We start from the raw sequence: 24,883 nt of genomic DNA, 5'->3' as shown, positions 1-24,883 counted from the left end.
ATACTCCAAATTTGAGTTTTGGTTGTTATCAATAAATTTGATAATATTATAATTTTTAGATTTTTTTAAATGAGGTGGAATTTGGATTTTAAACACGAGCTGTACAAAAGTCAGGATTCCATATTTTATTAAATGAAGTAGGAAGGAGGGCGAGCTGAAAAGAATGCATTTAATGGTCTAATGTGTTGAGCGATATTTCACATGACGCTTTGATCCCTTTTACATGTAGTCCCTGTACACATGTGTGTGTGTGTGTGTGTGTGTGCTCCCCTCTGTGTCTGCTGTGTATGTTTGTGTGTCAGATTTGCCACCGCGGTTTGTTGCCGCCGGGTTGTGTGTACCCAAGTTGCGCCGCTGGTAGCGAGCAACATCTGTTTCGGGGTTGTTGTTCCTCTTGGCTGCTTTTCAATTGGATTTCCTCAAGCAGGGCCAAAAGCTGTCACCTCTGCCAGGCTCTGTTAGCAATCACCGCCGGCCCCTATATTAAGTAGGTGGTTCAGGGCTAAGCTAATAACTCTCTCTCCTCTCCTGAGCCATCACACACCAGGACTAGTGTTGCTGCCGTCCTCCGTGTGTGTGTGCCTGTTTGTATATGTGTGTGTGTGTACGCTCTCAGTTTCTCGCCCTGTAGAGGCGGGCTGGCTAGGGGGTCCCCTCCTCAATATGACAGCCCGACTGACTTGATGTGTGTGTGGGGAAATACGCGGGGAGAGTCCTAATAGCTCGTCTCAGAGAGTGACTGATCATGCTTCCCTATTAATGTACAGCAGGATGGAAACAGGAAGGGAACTTTGACCCCTCAGCCTCCCTCTCACACAGATTATATACTGTAATGCGTCATTGTGAAGAGTCCTGCAGACAAACTTCAATGAGAGCGGACAGAAACTATGACCTGTGCATTGTTTAAGATGCTGTAAAGGAGCCGGACCTCGTGATGAATCCGCTGACGTGAACGAGACACAGATCTGTCGCCCTGGATGAAAAGTCACACAGACTTCTTCTTCTGGTGTTTTCCCAGCCCTTGTCTTGTGCTTGGGTGTCACAGAGGTTTTATTGGGAGGTGTTTACCTTATCAAGCTGACAGGTTGGCTGGCAGCCCGTCTACCTGCCTGTCTCTCCGCCTCCACGTCTCACTGCCAGCTCCTCCGGCCAGCTGGAGCAGTTACGCCGCTCTGAATGTGAAGCGAGGACCTGCAGAGTATCAACTCCCCGTTTCACAGCTTTAACAGACACTTTGATTTGACATGCCATGAGCAGTTAAAGTGAAAGTTATGTATACATGTTAATTAAACTGTTTATGCGTGGAGGGGTCAGAGACATTAGCAAGCCCCAGAGTCGAAGTGTGAATTTCTTTTCTTTTCCCCCCATCACGGCGTTTTAACCTCTTCTGTCTCTCATTTCTGTAATGATTACCAGGTGGAGGGCAGAATTTTTCCTCCCTGGTTTGGCCAAGTGGAGATGCAGATAGCTCTATTTGTGAAAAGTGTCTCTGTGTGTTTGATTTTGGGCCGGGGTATTTGACGTCTGGTCCGACTTGTTCAAATAGCTCTCATGTCTGCCGTGGGCTGATACGAACGCCTGGAATGCTGTAAGTGGATGTGGAGGTTTCTGGTCTTCAGAGAACGCGTCAGTCTGATTGAAAGATGTCACATGTGAAAGACTGTTTGGGTTCTGATGTTAGAAAAGAGAGTAAAGCATTTTGATTTTAAAAAGTAGAGCTGATTGAAGTTCTCCCCAAAACTGTGTTGAAGTTATTTGTTTGTTTTTTATTCATTATTTGTGCAGCGCTGAAGGAGACTGAGACTATCTCATTCATGATTTTACTTCAAGTGTTTGATCCAGAGCAGGGATACTCAATTCAATATTGGGTCCGGACGGATTTTCAGACTAAGGACACGAGCTGGGCCCGACATTTTAGCAGACAGTGAGCAAAGTTAACCATTTAAAAGAAAACAAACAGATAAGATGACAAACACACTGGATGTGTATTAACGAATTGCCACATCCAAAAAGTATGGTGTCCCTGAGAGCTCACAGCACTGCAACTTAAAGCTGGGGTTGGTGTTCAGATTTAGATCCACTTTTTGTTCTCCTGGTTAAAATGATCTTTATGTCCTGATGGTAATTAATACATAATGTGTTCTTAAAGAAGAGTGAAGAAAAGCTGCTATCTACAGCCGGAGTAAACCTGGGAAAACACCAACCAATCACTGTTTTTTGGGTGCCAAAATTTTAAACCATTCAAATCCCGTCCTGCCGTTCTGCCCGCCTCCTGCAGAGAGTACATTTCCCCAGCGTTCACTCTGAGTCTCCGTCTCCTGCCTGACTCTACTGGCTGCCCCTCTCGCTCCACCTCGGGCCTGTCCCCTCTGACCCGATGAGGGTCTTTGCTCAGGACTGAGTCTAAAAAGTCTAAAAAGCTCTCACCACGGGGGCTCTGACAAGCAGAAGGATTAATGACATTCAGTAAGTCCTACAGAAATGTAGATGTACTGTAGCGTCCGTCCGGACGCTGTAGTGATGACGAGCCGATTGGTGAACACGTTGATCTTTAATAACCGGTCACTGTCGGCCGTTACCACGACAACCAACAAAGCAACAATCAATGTTTGAATGAATGAAGAACTTCTCCTCTTGTCTCTCCTCTCTCCCGCTCACACACTCTACACCTCTCCTGATGCCTTCACTGACTGTCAACACTGTAGGAATTAAGAACATCTACACTGAACATGTTTAACAAACAGTAGAGCTGTTACAGTGTTATATATGTGTTATAACTTTTCTCCTGATATCGTGTCACCAGTACAACTGGATAATGCTAGCATGACAGTTGTGAGTGCTAACAGCAGCCATGTTTGTTTGTGTTTTTAACTTTCACTATGAGAATGTTTTGGTGAGGACCGGTTTTGAATCAGTCACCATCATATGGTCGCAAGTCAGCGGCGCTCGTTCATGTGAGCGGGGGGGGGGGGGGGGTGTAGTTTTGGAGGAGCTCTGAGGGAGGAGGGGAGGGGTTAGACGGAGTCATGAGGAAATGCTACATTCAAATTCATGCTAGTTTTCCGAGACTGCCAACCCTAGCTTTAAGAAAACACATGCAAAAAGACAAAACACAAACAAATTAAGAAAACATCTTCATCACTTTGACAACACATGCACAGCATTTAGAAAACACTCTGCAAAGACCACAACACAACGGAAGTGTTTCCAGAGGACACTTAAAAGTGATGCACACATACGGACACACTTGTAGTTTAAAAGCAGATCACTGCAATAGGCTGAATTATGCGATCACAAATAAATCAAAAACTCAAAAACTAGTGTGGATAAGGACTGTCACGATATCAGCATTTCCCCTCATGGGGCGCTGTTGGCCTAGCGGTCTAAGTGCGCCCCATTCACAGAGGCTTAAGTCCTCATCACAGAGGTCCCAGGTTTGACTTCAGGCCTGGACCATTCTGCTGCATGTCTTCCCCAGCTCTCTACTCCCCACATTTCCTGTCTCTCTTCAGCTGTCCTGTCAATAAAGGCTGAAAACAGTATAACAAAAAAGAATAAATAAGCTAACAATGAATTTATAAAATATAGATCAGTGATAAGCAACCTCGTAACAAAACACCCACAAAGCCACTCATCCAACGACAACATGCTAACTAAATCAGAATCACGAGCTAACCGCTCTGATGTCTTTGTCTGAATATCGACCGATCATGTCTTTAGCTCTTTATACGTCCATATTTCATTCTCTCTCTGTGTCTCACCTGCAGTTTACTCTAATCTCTGTTTACAAAATGAGCTAAAAGACAAAGTCACAAATCTGTAGCATAAGAATCCCAGAGTGAAACAATCAAATTTGTGCTTCAGGCAACTTGCAGAACAATCAGCCAAACTTAACAAAAGTAAAAGTTAATAATTGCGTGCCACATTTAAAGCATGTAAAGTCTTCATCATGCAGGAAAACCTTCTGAAATGAGCCATCCTGATATTTCCTTTTGTTTTTTAACTCCAGTTAGAGACAAACGATCAACATGTTGGACATGAAGAAGATAGTTTCCTGGCATTCTTGAACAGCTTGTGCAACTAAACCCAACCCCAACTAAGTCATACAAAACTGAATCTATTATATTTATATCTTTATGTTTCAAAAGGAATCCTGAACAGGCTTTAGTCGTTTCCTCCAGCAGGACAAAGGAAGTGTCCCCGTCCTCCCTTAGACGCCGTCCTCCCTCAGACGCCGCCCTCCCTCAGACCCCGTCCTCCCTCAGACCCCGTCCTCCCTCAGACGCCGCCCTCCCCTCTTTCGTCACAGTTTTCATATCTTTACATTGAAAATGTGTTTCCCAAGGACGTTGTCATCAACTCTCAGTTTCTGGGATTTTTTTAGCTGTCGGTGCTGTGCTCACAAACTTTCCTCATTTGGGAGGTTGATGGAGATGAAATATGGGAGCTGAAGGGGAGGGGAGGAGGGGGATGCAGAGGCTGTGTTATCTGAGGATTTGTTATAATTTGTAACACAGAGAGAAGTGGAGAGACTTACACCGTGCATGCTCCTGTGTTGGTGTCGCAGTGTTGGAGAGTGTTGAATATAGCATGTATGAAGCAGGGAGTGTAAACTCATCATAACAAGTGAGTTCTTCCTCTGCTAGAGTTTAATTCATTTATTGGATGAAACAAAACATGGCTGGACAAGTTTCTCTGATGCAGTTCTGCAAAGGAATACCTCTGATCCGTCACAGCACCAGATCTGATCGGTTTCTACTCTAGTCAATGTGTTAACTTCCACTGGAGCAGGCCTGCTCATCGTACCTAAAGTCTCTAAAAGTAGTATGGGAGGTAGAGCCTTCAGTTATCAGGCCCCTCTCCTTTGGAATCATCTACCAGTCAGGGTCCGGGAGGCAGACACCCTCTCTACTTTTAAGAGTAGGCTTCAAACTTTCCTTTTTGATAAAGCTTATAGTTAGAGCTGGATCAGGCTTGGACCAGGTCTTAGTTATGCTGCTATAGGCTTAGACTGACACACTGGGATCCTGTCTTTCCCTCTCTCTCCTCTCTCTGCCTGTCTCTCACTTTAACTCTTCCTGTCCCATTAAAGTTACTAACCATAGACCTTTCTGGAGTCCCTGAGCTCCCTTGTCTCGTAGGTTCCTCTGGATCTCTGCTGTAGATTCCTTTTTTGGGGTCTGTTATTCATCCTTTCTTTCTTTCTTTCTTTCTTTCTTTCTTTCATTCTTTCTTTCTTTCATTCATTCTTTCTTTCTTTCTTTCATTCCATTGTTTTACTTTCTTTCTTCTTTTTCTCCTTTCTTTCATTCCTTCTTTATTTATTCTGTCTGTCTTTCTTTCTTTCCTTTTTCCTTTCATTCCATTCTTCTTACTTCCTGTCTTTTCTTTACTTCTTTATCTTTCTTTCTTTTTTTAATTCCTTTTTCATTCCTTTCCTCACTTCTCTCTTTCTTCTTTCCATGTTTCTTCATCCTTTATGTCTCCTTTTCTCATCCCGTCCTTTCCTTCTGTCATTCCTTCACCATTTCTTCTCCTCTTTTTCTTTCTTCTGGTCTCCCTCTCTTCTCTCTTGTCTTAGACCTTTCTGGAGTCCCTGAGCTCCCTTGTCTCGTAGGTTCCTCTGGATCTCTGCTGCTGTGGACGTGGTCCAGACTCCAGCTGCTACAACTACTACTATCCGTCTCCCCACTATCATCTCTCTCTCTCTTCATCTCCCTCTATCCCTCTCTCCAACACAGTCTCAGCAGATGTGTGTCTAACATGAGTCTGGTCCTGCTGGAGGTTTCTGCCTGTTAAAGGAAGTTTGTCCTTGCCACTGTAACTTGCTAAATGCTGCAAAGTGCTCTGCTCATGGTGGATTAAGATGAGATCAGACTGAGTCCTGTCTGGAAGATGGGACTGGATCTGATCCTGGTCTTGATGTTGGGTCTTTGTTAATGATAGAACATAGAGTACGGTCTAGACCGGCTCTGTTTGGAGTCTGAGGAGAACATTTGTTGTGTTTGTATCTCTCTGAATCCACTTCTTTGTTCTGCTTCCTGTGAACTGATCCTTAATGGACCGGGTTTATGGAAGACCTTAAAGTGAGGATAACTAAGACCTGCAATGAGTTTAATGTTTTCACTCACAAAGGATCTATTCAGTTGACACACTTACACAAACACTGGAGTAAAGCTTTCATGACGAGTGTTTCAGTCGATGCTTTTATGTAGTATTAGTCACAAGGACAGGTGAGGGAGACGAGGTACATTTCCAAACAGGAGGAGTTTTAAACATTACAGTAAAGCTAAAACCAAAGCATCCTGTTTTAAATCAATCACCTCAAAGTTTTAAAGTGAATCCTGCTTTTCTTTAGTCCTCTCCTCTCTCACAGCTCCACGCCTGTTAACACAAACAAATGCTATTTTCTGAATCTCAGCTTCTCTCTGGAGTGATCGTGTTTTTGGTCAAACACACTGTTTGTTGGCTTTAACTTTTTAAACATACAATTGTTCCCTAATTAGCTGGATGCTAATTAATTTATGCTCCCCTGTTTGATGTACAGTACGGCAATACTTTGAAAGCAACTGCATTTATTCCCCCCCGCATAAATTAACTGAATCTGCCGCCGAGTTCAAAAGAAACAGGACTGGATTTAGAAAAGCACACATGCATTTAAATAATGCGCCCCATTTCTTGTCTCTGTTTGTTTTTTAGCGGTAATATTAATGAATTAACATTTTAAACAATCTATCATTATTGTTGCACTGCCGCTTATTTTTAACTCAATTATATTTTAATAGATCATTTTTCTTAATGTGCACAGTATGTCTGCCCCACTTTGTTCCCTACACAACAAAAGATTAATTACAAATAAGAGGAATGATCAAAAACATGATAATCAAATTGCAACAGTAAGTAGGAAATTGCAATTCTAATGTAATACAATGGGGTGTGTGTTGCAATCACCCACTGTCTCATTGTGTGAGTGGGTTCATGCTCGTTTGTGTGTGTGTGTGTGTGTGTGGAAACAACACACTTTATCTCACACAGAACTCCAAACTTAAGACACAAACACTTTGTTTCAAACATTGATTAAAGATGATTTAAAGGGATTCATGTTCAGATTCAGATTCAAATAACTTTAAGGGCAATTCATTTATAGCTTACCATACAACATTTAACATTTACAACACATCCATCATATATATACATGCTACAAGTCAGGCACTGGATCTGTACATGAGACCAGAGGGTCTGTGAAGGACAGCAATAAGTTATTGTAATAAATAAGATAAGATAAGATCCTCCTTTATTCATCCCACAACGGGGAAATTCATGGAGTTCCAGCAGCAAACAAGAAGGTGTACAGAACAAGAATTTAACAAGAATATATATATTAAAAAAATGTTCATCAGAGACGACAGCTTGGCCATAATCCTCCTGTCAGCCACCACCTCCATAGGGTCCAGGACTGAGCTGGTCTTCTTCCCCAGTTAGTTCAGTCTGGCTCTCCTGTATCCTGTCCGCCCACAGCAGGTGAAATCCTTCCAATGTGGCGTTGGTGTCCGGTGTTAGCTCTGTTAGCATGCTGCTACTCTGGTGCTGGGTTAGCGGGTCCACCTTATCGTAGATAGATCTTACAGTCCCCATAACGGTGGGTGGAAGGACAGGTCCATGTGGTCTTTTCTTAGCTTGCACCTCAGTACCAGCACGTCGTCCTCGCCTCCTTCTCCTCAGCTCGCAGGGAACATCGGGCCTAGCATCGTTTAGCATCGACATGCTACGGGCTGCTAACAGCTGATCTCGTATGTAAACAATGCGACTACACGCAAGATCTCTGGACACACACAGGAACAAAAATAACTTTGAACCCTGCTGCTATCATCACCACCGCTCAGGGTTTAGCTTTCTTTGGAGAGATCACTAACCTAAAGTTTCTCTCACCTGCTCCTTCATCAGATTGATGGACAGGATCCAAGATGGAAACGTCCGTAGCCTTCTGATTTAGCATGCTAACAGACATTGTTTACCAATGTGATGCTAATGGATGCTAAATGTGTCTGAACTCTTTTCTGTGGATTGATTTGACATGACGTGTGATCAGTTTGTCTCTGGTGTTCCTCATGTTAGTGAAAGTTAATAACCGTAGTCAAGGGGTTTAGACCAATCAGAATGAAGCACCTTAACTCTCAAAGACCTAGATGGCCGGCGGCGGCTACTTGTTCTTAAATGTTTGATAACTTTTGAACCGCTGATCCTATCAACAAGCTTTAAAAACTCAGTTACAGCAGACATTCTCAGCTTTGATACCCATTGATACCACATTTGTCTCATTCAGCATATTCAAAATAAATTCAGGAGAGTCTGGCACCCCTAAAGATCGTCTCTGTCTTTGGAAATGAATTGTTTGTGTTTATTTCTTAATTTAAAAAAAATGCTTGTTTGTCTTTCCTTTCTTTATGTTGTTCTTATTTGTTAATCAGCCTTGTAACCTTATTGTTTTATCTACCCTGTCACTTAGTCACCTCCCTTCTTGAAAAGCACAGTTCTTGCACACATAATAAAAACAGAATCAAGCTCTTACACGGCAAGAAGATCATTAAAAAGCCGGTTAATAATCATATATAACTTATTCTAATGTTTATTCCAAAGAGAGGAGCTGCAGGTTATATTTCTTTATGATTTTGTGCTGGTTAATCTCTGTCACATTTTTCCACATCTGTTAAAAAGATCCACTTTCACTAACCGTGCACAGAAAGCAGTGAAATAATAAAAGTGCTGTTGTCAGCCTGACACTCCTTGTTATGCCCGTTGTCTCCAGCCTGTCAGCCTGCAGCAGGATTGTCATTTTAAACGTGATGGATGTCCGAAGGTGTCACCTGACAGCCAGACGGGGCAATCCAGTCCCTGGAGGACAGTAGAGCGGCTAGCAGGAGGTGAATTGGCAGCAGTCCGGGGTAGAGGTCGCCGTTGTCGGCGTGTCACTCCGAATGGGTCCCCAAATCATGTTGTCAATGGTGATGCATGGAGATCTGGCCGCGGACAGAATTGGATGCTCCAAAACTCGGCGTGATTGATGCATTGACCGCTTTGTGTCTGCCATCCTCGATATGTGTCCTTACCGCCTTTAAGATGAAAACATAAACACACACTGAGCGCTGAAAGGGAAGTACTTTCAAAAGTTTCCCTGTGTGTGTGTGTGTGTGTGTGTGTGTGTGTGTGTGTGTGTGTCAGTCAGACCCGCCTCGCCGCCGTCGTCGACACACTGTTGACTTATCAAAGAATCTAGCGTATCTAACAACCTTGGGGGATATAGGATTTTACCTGCCATTTAATTTTTCTCGGTACATCTCTTTTTGTGGAGCGGTTCAATTGGTGCTCAGAGAATGTTTCTCACTGTTTCCTTTGAGGCGACAGTATTCGTTATGGCCTGAAGGCGAATGCACAGCTTGTACATTCAATGGATACACAATGGATGGGAATGAAAAATATCTGTTTTTCTGTGACCAAAAGTGCAGCCTTTATGCTTCCAAGGGCACGGCATTCTTGCGCCCTGGGTACTAGCCGTGGAGTTTTGTGAACATGAAATATCTTCTTTTATGTGTCATTTTTTTCATTATGCTCCCTCTGTCTCTCTCTTTCTCCGCTTTCCTCGAATGGTTTTCCTTGATAGCCTCGTCTGGCCTGAGTTGCTCTCTTTATGTGCGTGTGTGTGTCTTTTAATGCATTTCTCTGCTCGTATTGTCTTTGCTCCCACGCCGCCTGTGTCTGCTGCTGCTGCTGCTGCTGCTGCATATAGGTTTGAATGAAGTTGTGTGTCTGCGGGCCTGAACTTGTGTTACGTGTGTGTGTTTGTTGCTGCTCGGTCATATATGTATGTGTGTGTGTTTCTGTGTGGAACAACACGGCCTGAACACAGACACTTGAGATTTTCTATTTCAACAAAGCTGTGTGGAACCTTGGGTTTGAGCCTTTGATGGCTTGGTGGGGGCTGGAATGAAGAGTTTGAGTATTGTAGGAGAAACAAATGCAAGCAGAGCCTTGGTGAGGTGGCCCAGTTTTTGAGAAGTTGTGCTCTTCAAGTCCTTCTCCGTGTCTCTGCGTTCTTCTTTAAGTCTGTGAATGGATTAAAAATCACTCACAACATGTCATCCTCTCATTACTGTGATGTTTTTTTTTATTTCTAACAGTAGATAAAAGAGAAAACAACTGTAACAACTTCGTCCTCCTCTTCCTCTTACCCGTTCTTCCTTTTTTTGTCTGTGTTTGCAGGGCCTGTTCATCTTCCTGATATATGGGGTGTACAACACAGAGGTAAGTCTGCATTGTGTCTCAAGGCTGTCGGGGTGAATGAGAGAAATGACAAGTTTCTGATGGGCTCCCTGCTTAAAAGCTGTGTGTGTGTGTGTGTGTGTGTGGAGGGGTGGAGGGATGAGCGCGAGGGGAGGGGACATCGTTTCCATGCGAGCGTCCCACTGCCCTTCATGCTTGGACTAACTTATATGCATCCGAGTCCGACCATTAAACACTGACACGCCGCCGTTCTCAGCCACTCATTCCTCACCCACATTGGCTAATATTTCACTGCCTCTTTAAGTTTTTAAACTCACGGCCCTCCATTTAGCATCCTGACAAAGCCGCCGGCCAGGGCTTCAAGGGGCCCCGGCGGGCGGGAACCGTAGCAGGGTGTGAAAAGAAAAACAGAACGTAACCAACACTATGCAATGAAGGAGTGAGGGGATCGTATTGAGATGCTGCTTTATTACCATTTAGATGCACTGGAGTTGTGTGGGGACAGAGACAGAGGGATACCATTTAATGCATGGGACTCAAGTCAGGAAAATCACTCTTGGTCAAATGTGGCTCCTGGTTTATGGAAATCAGTTCACTCTAGTTTTGAATAAGTAATATTAGCTTTTTTCCAAGCTTTTGGTCTTCCTCTCATGTTTTACTTTTTATTTAAAAATATATATATCTTAGTTTTTGATTATTTTAATTAATTTTTAGTTTTTTTTTTCCACACCTTTTATTAGAGATAAAAAACAATTTAAATTATGAATTATGTTTTTATTCTATTTTCAACGTACATCTGTCTTATTTATTTGTGCGTACATTATATTTATTATTATTATTATTTTGTAATTATTAATTATAATTTGCATTGAATTAATTTTTATTATTATAACTAATTATTTAATTATATTTTAAACATACATCTGTCTTATTTATTTGTGCGTTCATTAGATTTATATTATTATAATTTTTTAATTAATTAATTATTATTTGCATTGAATTTTTTTATATATTCTTTTATTATAACTAATTATTTCAATCTATTTTAATTGACATTTGTCTTTTTTATTTGTGCCTTCATTTTATTTTATTTATTATTTATTCTTTGCATTTAATTACTTGTTTTAATTTTATTTTTTAATTGTAACTAAATATTTTATTCTACAAACATTTAGCTTATTTATTTTCTGCTTTTATTTATTTATTTATTTAATTTTTGATTTATTATGATTTATTTATTTTTTAATTATAACAAATTCTTTCACTCTATTTAAACATAAATTTGTCTTATTTATTTGTGCCTTCATTTTATTTTTAATTATATTTATATTCATATTTATTATTTATTCTTTGCATTTAATTACTTTTTTCAAAATCTATTTTTGAATTATAACTTATTCTTTAATTCTATTTTAAACATACATTTGGCTTATTTATTTGTGACTTTATTTATTTATTAATTCATTTATTTTTTGCATTTAATTAAAAGAAAAAGTGAACTTAAAAAAGACAAATAAAGGGATCTTGATCTTTGTCTTTATGTTACTTTAAATCATTTAATTCCAGTAACAATGAGACCACTAACACATTTCAGGCTCATGTCCCCTCTGAGCCACACTGAGCTCTGATATGTCTTTCAGCTAAACATACATTTTCTTTTTTAATGATGCATTAAATAAATACATAAATAAAATTAGTATAAAAGCAAATAACAGAAGAGTTAACCCTTTAAATACCGAGTGGTGAAGTTACTCTCTGCCTCTGTGGAAAGATGGTGTGTGACTTCAGCTCTGATAAACACAAACACACCTCACTCCCACCTTTTCATCTGCCTCTGCTTTGACTCGCTCTCCAAGGCCGTCCTCGGTCTCTGCGAGCAGCTTCATCTGCAGAGCTCAACTGTTAATTGTTACAAACTTAACGGTCAGCACGACGTCTTATTATTTCTCCAGACTCCCTTTTCTTCCTGGCGTGAACATCAGGACATCTCTCGTGGAAACATTTGCATTTTCTGTCCATCTTCATCCCCACCTCTCTCTCTCTCCCCTTTTCTTCATGCACCTCTACTCCAGAACATGAAGAGCCGTCCCTGAGTCAGAGGCGAAGCACCAACAATTCAGAGCCAGAGATGGCTGACCCTTCACTCCGTATAATAAATCAACACTGCGTTCTTGCTTAAGTGGCTTTTTTTAGTGCTTGGGAATTCATTTTCTTACACTCAAGATGTCCTTGACCCTGGGGTCGTCACCATTTTTTGAGCACCTCATGTACATGTTCAGGTTTTCAAAAGCGCCTCAGTTCTTTGTTAACATCAGAAAAAAAAATCAGTTACCTTGCTATTATTCACATCTCCACGTTTCTCTTTCTTCATCGTCACCCCGCCGGCTCTGGGTGGGGGTCCTTTTGTCCTCCGTCACCCTGCTTGTCTTGAATTGTCTTGAACTTCTGTTCTGTGACACAGACCGACACTGGATTCAGGTTTCACCCTGAAAGGAACTCTTGGATTAAACTGACTCACAGCTGATGTAGTTTGTTGTTTCTGCAGGATTATCTGTTTTTATATGTTTAAGTTAATCAGGTTGGATGGCTCGGGACTGTAACTCCTCCTGTGACGAAGTTATCAGACATCATTGTATTTATTTATGTAACCTTTATTTAACCAGATATAAAAGACCCAGTGAGATCAAGACCTCTTTCACAAGGGTGACCTGGCCAAGAGAGGCAGCAACACACGTCATAGTAAACAAAGCAGACAACAAACATTCAAATATAAAATACAAGAAATGTGATAAAATAACGTGCAGAACAACAATTTAAAGGTGACATATCACGCTTTTTTCATCAACATATATTGGTCTAAGAGGTCCCCAAAACATGTCTTTAAAGTTTATGCTCAAAAAAACACTTTGAAATCAGATTCTGGTCTGCCTGAAAAACCCTCTTCTTCAGCCCTGTTCAGAACAGTCTGTTTTCTCTCTGACCACGCCCCCTCAGGAAGTGGGTGTGGCTTCCTCGGCTCTCCAGCACGTTGATCTAATGTTTACATGTTGGCTGAATATACACGGCTGCTCACAGACCCGCGTTACTTCAACCCTCTGAATCTGATCCAGAATCTGATCCTGACGGAGAGGCGCCTGCAGCAGGACCTTTCTGAACCATTGGTCACAGATTTAGTGTTTCTTGTTGTTTTATTTGTCAGCATGTCAACGTGTGTCTTGGTACACAGCTACCAACATGTAGCTATGTGGCTATGCTAACTAGCGCTAGCACTTTTCCATGATAAATAAAAATCATCCACTAGATCTTCAAATCTGCAGACGTGGGGAGTCAAAGCGACCTTTGTGTTTATTAAGACAGCCTACAACTAGCATGCCTCCCTCCTAAGCTCCTTGTTAGCACACATGTGTGCAGGGAATGAAAAACGGAGGAGGGGTTGAGTTGTATTTTATACAGTCTATGGGCTGAACAAGCTCCGAGCTCTGACTTCCTGTTACAGACCGGATGGCGTTGTGACGTATGAAAAACACTGAAGTCTGAAACGGCTGGTTTCAGCACACATTTACAGAAAGGTGGAGAAATCAGAACAGGGGCAGAATGGAGTCTTTTACTTTTCAGGGGGTTTGTAGACAGGGACACAGATTTCAGGTAGAGAACCATTAAAAAGTCCATTTTGCATGATATGTCACCTTTAAGAACACAGGCACTGCTCAAACTTCCAATGAAACAAATACTGACAGTTTCACTTCAGATGGAGGGCGTTCCCAGCAGAGGGGGGGCAGAGAAACTGAATGCTTTGCTTCCTGTTTCACTTTGAAAACACAAGAAGTAGAAAGATGCAAAATGTCATTTGATCGTACGGCATAACTGCTTCCAGTTCTCTGAAGAAAAGTGCATAAATAAGTAGGAGCCAAGCCAAGAAGAGCCTTATCATCCAGTGTGTACACCTCCTTATATTTAAGGAAGGCATGCCAGCTTTAGAGTACAGTTCCCAGTGGTGGGTTAGGCGGCTACAACTAGTGATGAACCTCAGAGCACAGTGGTAGACCGGAACCAAGGTCTTGTCCATGCATTTATCTTCAGTAGACTCGACTACTGTAACGGTGTCTTTACAGGTCTCCCTAAGAAACACATCAGACAGCTGCAGCTGCTGCTCGAGTCCTAACAAGGACCAAGAAAGTGGACCACATCACTCCAGTTCAGAGGTCTTTACACTGGCTGTATTGTCTGTCAGAGAATTGATTTCCAAATCTTACTGTTGGTTTATAAAGCATTAAATGGTTTCGGGCTAAAATACATTAGTGACCTTCTGACACATTATGAACCATCCAGACCTCTGAGGTCATCTGGGACAGGTCTGCTTATTGTCCCAAGAGTCAGGACTAAACGTGGAGAGGCATCCTTTAGTCTTTATGCATCAAATATCTGGAACAAACTACCAGAGAGCTGCAGGTCCGCTGCAACTCTCAGCTCCTTTAAGTCAAAGCTGAAGACTTTTCTGTTTGCTGCTGCTTTTAATTAAATCAAATAATTAATTATTTCTTAAACTGTCACTTTTTATTCTTGACAATCTAACATATTTTTAATGACTATTTTTAATTTCATTTACATGTCTTTTAATGTTCAACTGATTTTTAACTGTATTGATCATTTTATGTAAAGCACTTTGAATAAATTGATAAATTTGCCTTGCCTTGTAGGCAGCTAGATGAAGCACACATATACACAACATCGCCATAATCAAGTCCAGGAGAGAAAGTATCTGACATCAGGAGCCCCTGAGCTCTAAGGGAGAAACATGAGCTTCCCCCTTCATTTAGAGATCAGGTTTTTGTCATGCACTTTGAATGAAAGGTCCCCATCAATAATTAGTCCCAGGTACTTGTAACTGGTGACCAGCTCTAAAGTTTTACCCTGCACAGTTCTAATTGAGGGGATACCCTCCGAGGGGACAGATGCATTTTCAATGTTTCTGCACTTCATCAAAGGCAGATTGCAAGAATTTAAAAGCCCGTGCAATGGAGTGTGAACAGCAGTAAATTACAGAGTCATCTCAGGGTTCCCACGCATCTTTTGGAAAACCTGGAAAACAGTTGAGCAGTTTTCCAGTCCTGGAAAACACCTGGAAAATAGGAGAAAAAGTAAAATGTCCTGGAAAATTATTCCAACATGACTGTGTGTGACCTGACAAAGATAAAAAAAAACACATCCCCATTCAACATTTGTGGGCATTTTTGTCATTCAGATCTATATAGGTCAATTAAAGCACTGATCCTCTGATTATTATTATTATTATTTATTTCAGTAAGGCAGCTTCCTGATTCCTTTGCAGGCTCTTTTGTTTTTTTCTTAGCTCATTATATATTTTTTTAGAAAAGAGAAAGCTGAGATGAGAGTTGCCCATCATTGTTACTTGGTTGCACTGATAAAGTGCTTTACATCTGTGGTTGCATTGTTCTATAATTAATTTGCCATCATTTTTAAGCATGTAAGAGATGATTTCATGGATAGCCACAGACTTTCAATGTAGACTTCCACTGAGAGGAACATGTTAGACTATTTAGGAACTAAATTAGGAACTAAATTTAGACCGTCACACCAGCTTTATCATCACTGAACATGTCCTGGAGAATGATCTCTGGAGAAGAGTGGGAACCCTGCATCTGCATAAAGACAGTATGAGGCATAAGAAGACTTAAAGCTGTTTTAAAACACAAACACAGAGAGGAACAAGAAGTTGTTCTCAAAGTTGTGGTAAGTTGTTAACCTGGTATGGTAAACGAGTGTTCAACCATCTGAAGAAGACGTTCCTCTTTGATATGCTAAAGAAAGGTTGAGTTATTCTCCTCCTCAAAGTAACCCAGGCTCAGAGATAACAGATCTGGAACAGCAGACACTCCGTCTGCAGCTATTACACTAAAACGCTGCGTTTTAATTGCTAATTACCTGACAATAGCTCTCCATTATTCATCGCAATTAGCTTTTCCTTGGTGGTCACCTTGTAATCCCAGGCTTTGATGACCTTTTATTTCCATCAGTTCCAAGGATGTCGGCAGGTGTTGTTCGCTTGCTTTTATATGGTAATCGTTTAGTGCCCATTTACATGGGAAACCACGCTTTGCATCATCGCGAAACCTTGAGTGTGCACAAAAGCCCTTAAACACATAACGATCATCTGAAACAATGCCCTTCCCCTCATTGTCAAATGATTAATTAAGTTGTGTCATGTAATTGCCTCAGCACGCCGGCAGCTTTTGATATCAGTGAAATCCCCAGGACTTACTTCCCCCCATTAAACGGCGTGAAGACGGCGTCTCACCGCGTCTCACCGTGTCTCAGCGCGGCGTGCTGAAGGCCTTCTGTGGGGCTCGTCAGAAACAATACGACTGTTTGGGAAACAGAACGCCGGGCTGTTGATTCTGTCACGAGGCTCGGTCCCTCTTCATTATGTGGCTCCTCAATGTTGGGATGTATGCAAAGCATGGTGTGTGTGTTTACACAGCCTGTCTCTGAGACCGTGTGTGTGTGTGTGTGTGTGTGTGTGTGTGTGTGTGTGTGTGTGTGTGTGTGTGTTCAGCACGGTGTCATAATTTATAACACGCTGAGACTTAATGAAGCCATAAGCCATAATGCATATTCACTAACGTGGTGGGCTGGGCTGGGACGGGCTGCCGTGATGAGTGCCCAGACGCTACAAATTTACAGAGAGGACTGACACTGTGCACACATGCATGCACACACACACACACACACTAAAACACACACACACACACGCACACACACACACACACACACAGGCTTGCCATGGAAGACTTCAGCCCACTTAACTGAAGCACAAACACACAGAGGATCCTCTGCTGCTCTGTTTGTTTCTCTATTTGAATTTCTGACAGGTAAAAATAATATTCTGTTTAATACTAAATATAAAATGTGATGTATTAAATATTAAATTAAGACGATCCAGTGTCAGATAATTGATATTAGTTTTTCTGTAATTGAGTAATTCAACAAACCACTTACACTTCAAGTTCTGAGGGATTTAAATTGGTAATTATGTTTTAATTAAAGAATAAATAAAAAAAAAAAGTGAGAATTCAATTAATGAATAAAAGAATTATATAAATATTTAAGATAAAAAATATATATAAATATAATAAAATTAAAAAAAAAAAAAAAAGTTGAGTTTTGAGTAATTTTGAATTGGTAATCATCTTAAAGCCAATTACTAGAAAAGATAAATAACAACAATGAAGAAAGACATGAATACATTTAAAAAGTGAAATAAGTATTTAGGAAAAAAATATTTGAATAAAATAAAAAATTATTTAGAAAAAAAAGTCAAGTTTTGAGTAATTTAAAATTGGTAATCATTGGATAAAAGAATGAAATGAATAAAAAGTAGATATACATTTAAATTTAGACAAAAAGATTATAAATGAAAAAAAACAAAAAAATATATTAACTTTAAATTTATTTTCTTATATTTAGTTTTCTTGTAACAACCTACAGTTGATTTCTCAGCTCTATATGAATGTGTTTTATCCAAATTGAAATTAATTAAAGGAATTAATAAATTGCTGAAAACTATCTTCACTCTTATAATTTAATTTGCACAATATTTACACTGAATATTAGATGCATTATCAATCTGTCAACAATACCTGTAACGACTTAAATAAAATGATACTAATAATGATTAAAAAATCACAAAAAGTTCACAATTTAAATAAAAGATTCAAGATTCAAAGGTTTTTATTGTCAGTTTCACTGAATATGCGAGGACATAAAGGAAAATTGAGATGCTGTTTCTCTCTTCCAACTCTTAAATAGCAAATTAAATATTAAATACAATAAAATACAGTAAAAGAAGCAGCCTATGTACACAGTGCAGGTAGTGCAGTGTCAGTAAAACGCTTGGTTCTTTCTTTTCAGGTATTTTCATTTTCTTTCACAGAATTACAAAATCAGTTTGAAGTTGTTATTTTATTATATGCATACAAGACATCATGAGTTCATGCAGGTCAGGGTCAGAGAGCACAGCATGTTCATTCAGTGTCAACAAACAGGAATTCAATTAAAACAAAATTATTATCTTCTTTTCCAGTGAGTTTAAACACGTCATAAATAAAACAATCATTACAGTTTTTGTGATTTCATGAAACAATAACTCTCAGAGGTCGTCACAGTTTGAACAGTATTAAATAAAATCACACACAGTCTGTTTTCTTCTGTGATATTTCTGCATCAACCCACCTCAACACCAGATCTTAACCATGCAAACAAGGATCTCTGGCTTCTACATAAACAAGATGCTACATTTAATTCAGGATGTAACTGTAGAAGTATTATCTTTAATACACAAGCGTTGTAAGATTGTCTGTTCTGTCTTAAACTCTGGTGTGTGTGTGTGTGTGTGTGTGTGTGTGTTAAATGACAGCGTGTAGTACACTGTTTCATCCAGAGTGTAAAAATGTAATCTGTTCTGCTAGGGCGGTCCCTTCTCCTCCAATAGCTCCATTTGTTGGTCCCGGCGCTCTGTGCTGACAGATGATAGCTTGAAGTGGTCTCCTTAGTTTGCCAGCTTCATGTGTCACTTTCAAGTCCCATTAGCCACTGGGACATACAGGAACACACACACACACACACACACACACACACACACATCCTGTATGCCTCCAGTGGCTTCAAACTGCTCAGAATGTGTCTCTTCTTCCTCCTTCGTTTTACACTTTTGGAGTTTCAGCTGCAGATTTTATTTTGTCCTCCTTTCTTTCTTTGTTTTTTTTTCTTCCTCTTTTCATGCATTGATTTATTCTGAGGTCTGTGTCAGACACATTTATCACTTTCCTTCTTTCTCTTTCAGGTTCGGAGCACGGTCAACAGGATCAAGGAGAGGAGAAAAGCGCTTAATTTTTCAGTATGTAATCCTTTCTTCCTTTTCTCTGGGACTAAGTGTGCATTCCTTAAACACACTGCTATCACACACTCCATTTTCCTCACAGGCTTTTTGCTTCTCAGATAAAAAAAAACAACCAGGAACTACTTCAGGGATGAAAAACTGTCCACAAAGCAACGCTGTACATCTGCTCGCCTCCCACTTGTCGACAGTCCATGTTAGATGCCCTTATACATCAAACATAGACCCCCTGTAATAGCCCCCCTCCCACCCTCACACTGCCCATTGCAGCACCTTCATCCCAGCAATGTCAAGCTTCGTGGAGGGTTACAAGTTTCTAATCCAGGACAAGCAGTCCCCTGACATTAAAGTGTCAGCTCAGTATTTATACCTTGTTGGACGCTGCTGTTCTGCTGAGGTGGAGGGATGCTGCATGTGTGTGCGTGGACGTGTTTGTGCGTGTGCGAGCGAGTCAATGCAAAGCACTTTAAAAGTACTTAATAGTCTCCAGCACACACACACACACACACACACAGACAATTATAGACTCCAGCACCTTGTCAAACACCCAGTCTCATCATTCCACATCGCTTTGCTGCATCTCATGACTGATCACATAAACTTCATACCTCTCTGCCCAGTAACTCTCTCCGTCCTGCACCCTGACCCGCACATAAACACCCGGTCCTCCTCACACACTCGGCTCATTGAAGGAGGGATGAAACCGTTCCTGACAGCAGATTGGTTTTTAAAACATCAGGAGTGGTTCTACTTCCTTTTGACCCCCCACCCCCACCCCCGCCCGCCTCAGAGACGGACGCCGCTCGGACGGGACGAAATGAAATAAATAAATATAAAACATTTAATGTGTCTGTGTGTTCGCCACTCGGGTTAAAGGGGGGCCCTGGGGCCCCCGCTGCCACCAGGTGCAGTCTGATATATTGGCTGCTCATGTTATCAGTGAGGCCCCCCCATCCTGCGTCATTTTTACTGCTTCCTCTCCCCTCTGTTGGTGGCAATTTTCCAATCTTGCCGGGTTCCGCTACCAGAATGCGTTTTTTTCGCCATCACTGCCGCCTGACGGTTTTTAGCTAATGCTATTTTGTGCCATAAATCCTGCTTGAAATACTGTATCTACCTGTCCTTTGGCTAGATAGGAGACATTTGGCTCTAGATGACCGCACATGGCCCTATATATCCCCGTGTTATAAAACATAGGATTGGGTGGCGTTCCTCGCCGGCTGAGGGGTAAAGAGGCTGTGGCTGTGTTACTGCATATGGGGTCATTTGAAGACGAATGGCACTTGTCGGAGATAGAGGGGTTTATGTGTTGTGTTATTTGCAGCCATTGAAGGGTTAACCCTGTTGGATAATTCCCCTGCAGCAGCTTTGATTGCACCATTTACACTGATAATAAAATCTGGATTTCAAACTTTTACTCCTTGTGAACGATGTAAGGAGACACTCAACCCACTCATGATTCTCTGACGTTTTTCAAGAAAACTGGATTGAACTCAAAATTTAAATAACTGTTATTTTATTTCAATTCTCAGATATGGACAGGTGCCATTTTATATTTCTCTCTTAGATTTATTTGGAAACAAAGTAAGCCTTTTTCATTTTTTTTTAAAGGTATATATTTTTGGCTTTTGCACCTTTATTGAAGGAGGAGAGGACAGTGGATAGTTTAGGAAACTGGAAGAGAGTGGGGGAATGAGATGCTGGAGAGAGGCTGCAGGCTGGAAGGGCGTGCAACTTAACCAGTAGGCTAAGTCTGCACCCCCTTATTCATTTTTAAGGTGTGTTGGAACTCAAATAAATAATAATAAAACCACTGCACAAAAATACCTTGTTGGAAAATTTGAGACGATTATAAAGAAATGGAAAGTGAACGATTCCCAAATTAAAGTATTAAATATTACAGCTAATAAGGTCAATCTCTTTAAATTAGGGATGTAAATTTCAAGTATTTTCCATGATGAATTATCATTTAATCATTAAAAAAACGTGAGGGGTGCTGGTGGCGTAGCGGTCTAAGCGTCCCACATATAGAGGCTTTACACTCGTCGCAGAGGTCGCCGGTTCGACTCCCCGCCGGTCGACCATTCGCTGCATGTCTTCCCCCTCTCTCTACTCCCCACATCTCCTGTCTCTCTTCAGCTGTCCTGTCCAATAAAGGTGAAAAAAGCCCCAAAAATATATCTTTAAAAAAAGAAAGTGAATGTTTTTCTTCAAGAATAATACTAAATGCGTTTTTCCCCCTGAATCAAATATTCCTTCCTGACACAGTGTGTATCACTGACAGTGTTAAACAGATACAGATCATATTGAGGTGTTTAAAATGTTAACACACTGAATATCAACGTGAGGAGCAGGCTTATAAATAATCTCTGTGGACGCGTGGTCATAGAGTGAAGACTCAGACTACAACATGTGGATTTACTGCAACAAGGGGACTGAACAGGATCATGTTTCAGACCCACAGAGTCCAGTTTTCTGTCTACTGGTTCTTATTGAGAAAAATAAGCATGTGAACGTGGTCAGGTGTCAGCCTGGAGCTCAACCGGGTCAGAATCAGTCCGGTGGTGGAGAAACAAAGCGCTCATGGAGACCTGTCACTCAGCTGAGTGACTCAACACCTTCAGTCAGCTGAGCAGCAAAAGAGACTTCATGATGTTGAACAAGTGGAGTATAATGCAGAGAGCGCCTTCTACTGATTTTAATCCACCCTTATGTGTATTCATATTTCACCAATACTGAGTCCTGCTGAGGTGGAAGGATCCAAACACGTCTGCAGGCTGAAACAGAAACAATCATTTAAATACCATGGGAGGATTTGGATGTTATCGCTTTAAGAACAGTGACATGACGCTCCTCTGACCTTGACAACCTCTCACATCAGATCCACCAAATCTAATCACACTCTCCCCTTTTATACTCTCCTCCTCTGTCGACCTTTGAAGCCCTTTTCCTCGTAGTCGCCCTGAACGCCGGTGTCAGCCGCACACAGTCTGTCTCGCCCCCGGGGGGTGTGGCTTTGTGTACTCACACACACACACACACACACACGCTTTGACCAGTGTAGCCTGCCTGCTTGATACCGCGTACTGCCTGACCCACCCTGACCTCCCTCTTGTAGACACACAGCCAGATTGCTTTGTGAAATAAAGCTGTCACTTGCAGGACCCAAATAAAAAACCGCCCCCCCCTCCCGGCTCCGCGCCCCTGACACCACTGAAATATATCGACATAAATTGGAAGCAGATTAGTTTTCTTGATCTTAATTCAAGTTTTGACAACGAATAGGAAAAGAGGATTTCTGCAGGATCAGATTTGAAGCCAAAGAGAAACAAGGATTGATTTTATTCTCATTCTTTGTTTTGTTTTAGTGTCACTGAACTCGTTTCTTTGTTGAATCAGGAACTTAGAATAAAAAGCGTTTTGATCTGTTTACGGGACACATGTTGAGCCTGATTTACAGAGCATTGTTCTCCTTCCACTTCTGTGCGAGTGTGTGCCATATGCACTGAAGCTTGACATCAACAATACACACATGCAGCCAGAAGAGCTCAGAGCAGTGTTTGCCATGTGAAGCCTTCCTGCCTGTGAGATGTACACTGAGGAATATAAGTGGCCCTGGAGCCTGTTTAAGCCCCAGCAGTCTATTTGAGAACCGTGCAAACAAATAGGTTTTCAGTGATTACCGTTTATTCTGGGCTGGCTGGAAGACACATGAGCATGTTTGGAACCAGGAGGTCTCTGAAGGAGAGTCATCAAAGTCCTTTTTAAAACCTTTAACTCCTTCATGAGATGTTTGTGTTGTTTATCAGAGAAACATTAGAGAGAGAGTTTAAAAAGCAACAAGTGATCCTTCTCCCTTCTTTAAATATTGACTTTAAATCATGTAGGGATTAATATCTTCTTTTAAATCACGTCTGAAAACATATTTTTATTAAAAGACCATCTTGTTATAATATTTTGTTTTATCCATGATGCTTTATTTATTTTTAAATTATTTGTATTAATGTTTTTCTTTTATTCAATCCTTATTGTTCTTTGTTTGACTGCTTTAAGTTGTTCTTCTTTAAATAAATATGTCTTTCTACAAAATGTCAATATGTTAAAACAATAATAAAAAATTTATTATTTCTATTTTTATAATAATAATTATTATTTATATCATCATTTTTATTTTTATTATTTATATTTATATTATTAGTATATTTTTATTTTATTAAACTTATAATTATTTGCATTATTTCAGTTATTATTATGATTTCTTTCTATAATTTTTATTATTATTATTTACATTATTAGTATTATTTGTATTGTATTATAATTATAATAACTTCCATTATTAGTATTTTTATTATTATTAATATTATCATCAATATTGTTATTAATTTAAAACATATTATTATATATATTATTATTTGTATTATTATTATTATTATCTTTATTATTAATTGATTGATTTATTAATTTAGAGTTGGCTTGTGTTAGTTAACATTTTCATTTGGAGTAATTTTAGGTAAATTAATTAACAACTGATCTTTTAATCTATTAATAAAATAATCATATAATCTCTGAATGAATGTAAAGGTGTTTCAAACTTACATCATCAACAACCTAATGTGTAAACATGGATATGCATGACATCGTTCTCCTCATGAGTAGGAAAGTTAATCTTTGTGTTCTTTTGAACGGTGTCAGATCTTAAGTTTGATACCCAGACTTCTCTTTCCTCACAGAACTGTGCGAGCTCCAGACCATCCAGCTCGGTCACCAGCTCTCGGCCGGGCAGCTTCCCTCTGGGAACCAGCCCGAGTCAGGAGGAGGAGACCACCAGGACTGACACCAGCAGCTCCAACCAAGGCTCAGGGAAGGAGGAGGAGAAGACCAGAGGTGAGTTTACAGACTGATACTGTACGACCAAAACACATTTAAGCTCTTGATACATACGGAGAAAACACAGACAGACCAGTAGAGGGCAGTAAGACAAGACGAAGGGCATTCAGCAAAGATGACACCATAGAAGAAGACAGACAGGCAGGCATGGAGGAGATTCCCCTTGTGCTGTTTCTGATCACACTTACTTCAGATGGATTCACTGAATCAACTCTTGGATGGAGACGAGCGCGAGTAGCAAAGACGTTTCAACACGCCATGTCAGAGATGGACCGGTGTTTTAGTTTAAACAGCGACCCTGTTAACTGGAGACTCTCAGCCGGATGCATCCCTCATAAACGTCTTTAGACCATCATTAAATATCTGATGAGGATATTTTGAAATCTTAATAAAAACTAAACTAGTTTGCATTCCCAGGAACTCCCTCTGTGTTTCAACAGCTGTGTAAACTCCACAAACACTGACACGTTCAGCTGAAGGTCTCCAGTTTACAGGGTCACTTTGAAAAAAAATTGAAAAAAAATTGAGAAAAAAAATTGAAAAAAAATTGAAAAAAAATTGAAAAAAAGTTGAAAAAAAATTGAAAAAAAAATGAAAAAAAAAATGACAAAAAAAATCTTGACAAAGAAAATTTGACAAAAAGACTTGAAAAAAAAATTTTTTGAAAGAAATTTGACAAAACATTTTTTTTGAAAGAAATTTGACAAAAACATTTTTTACAAAAAAATAGACAAAAAAATTGACCAAAAAAATTTGACCAAAAAATTTTGACAAAACAATTTTGACAAAAAAAAATTGACAAAA

The 24,883-nt window shown here is 40.2% G+C and overlaps 1 protein-coding gene across 4 annotated transcripts in view; it reads left to right on the top strand.

Moving 5' to 3' along the window:
* The window catches only part of LOC117827658 (adhesion G-protein coupled receptor D2), a 77,146-nt gene extending 52,824 nt beyond the window's left edge, over nucleotides 1-24,322 (top strand). For 2 of the 4 annotated variants that reach the window (XR_004634259.1, XM_034704307.1), the window contains exons 21-22: nucleotides 10,258-10,299; nucleotides 12,351-12,452. Coding sequence is in view for 2 of the 4 variants with exons in the window: in XM_034704307.1 (XP_034560198.1) it covers nucleotides 10,258-10,299; nucleotides 12,351-12,371 (63 nt within the window). In the remaining 2 variants the exon portion in view is untranslated. Of the gene's footprint in view, nucleotides 1-10,257; nucleotides 10,300-12,350; nucleotides 12,453-19,138; nucleotides 19,193-23,922 lie in introns of those variants that run through there. The other 2 variants (XM_034704300.1, XR_004634261.1) reach the window with 2 other exon arrangements.
* Nucleotides 24,323-24,883: the final 561 nt, after the last annotated feature.

This window comes from Notolabrus celidotus, chromosome 2, assembly GCF_009762535.1.
Source record: "Notolabrus celidotus isolate fNotCel1 chromosome 2, fNotCel1.pri, whole genome shotgun sequence".
Taxonomy (NCBI): domain Eukaryota; kingdom Metazoa; phylum Chordata; class Actinopteri; order Labriformes; family Labridae; genus Notolabrus; species Notolabrus celidotus.
This window is presented reverse-complemented; position numbering and strand designations above follow the sequence as displayed.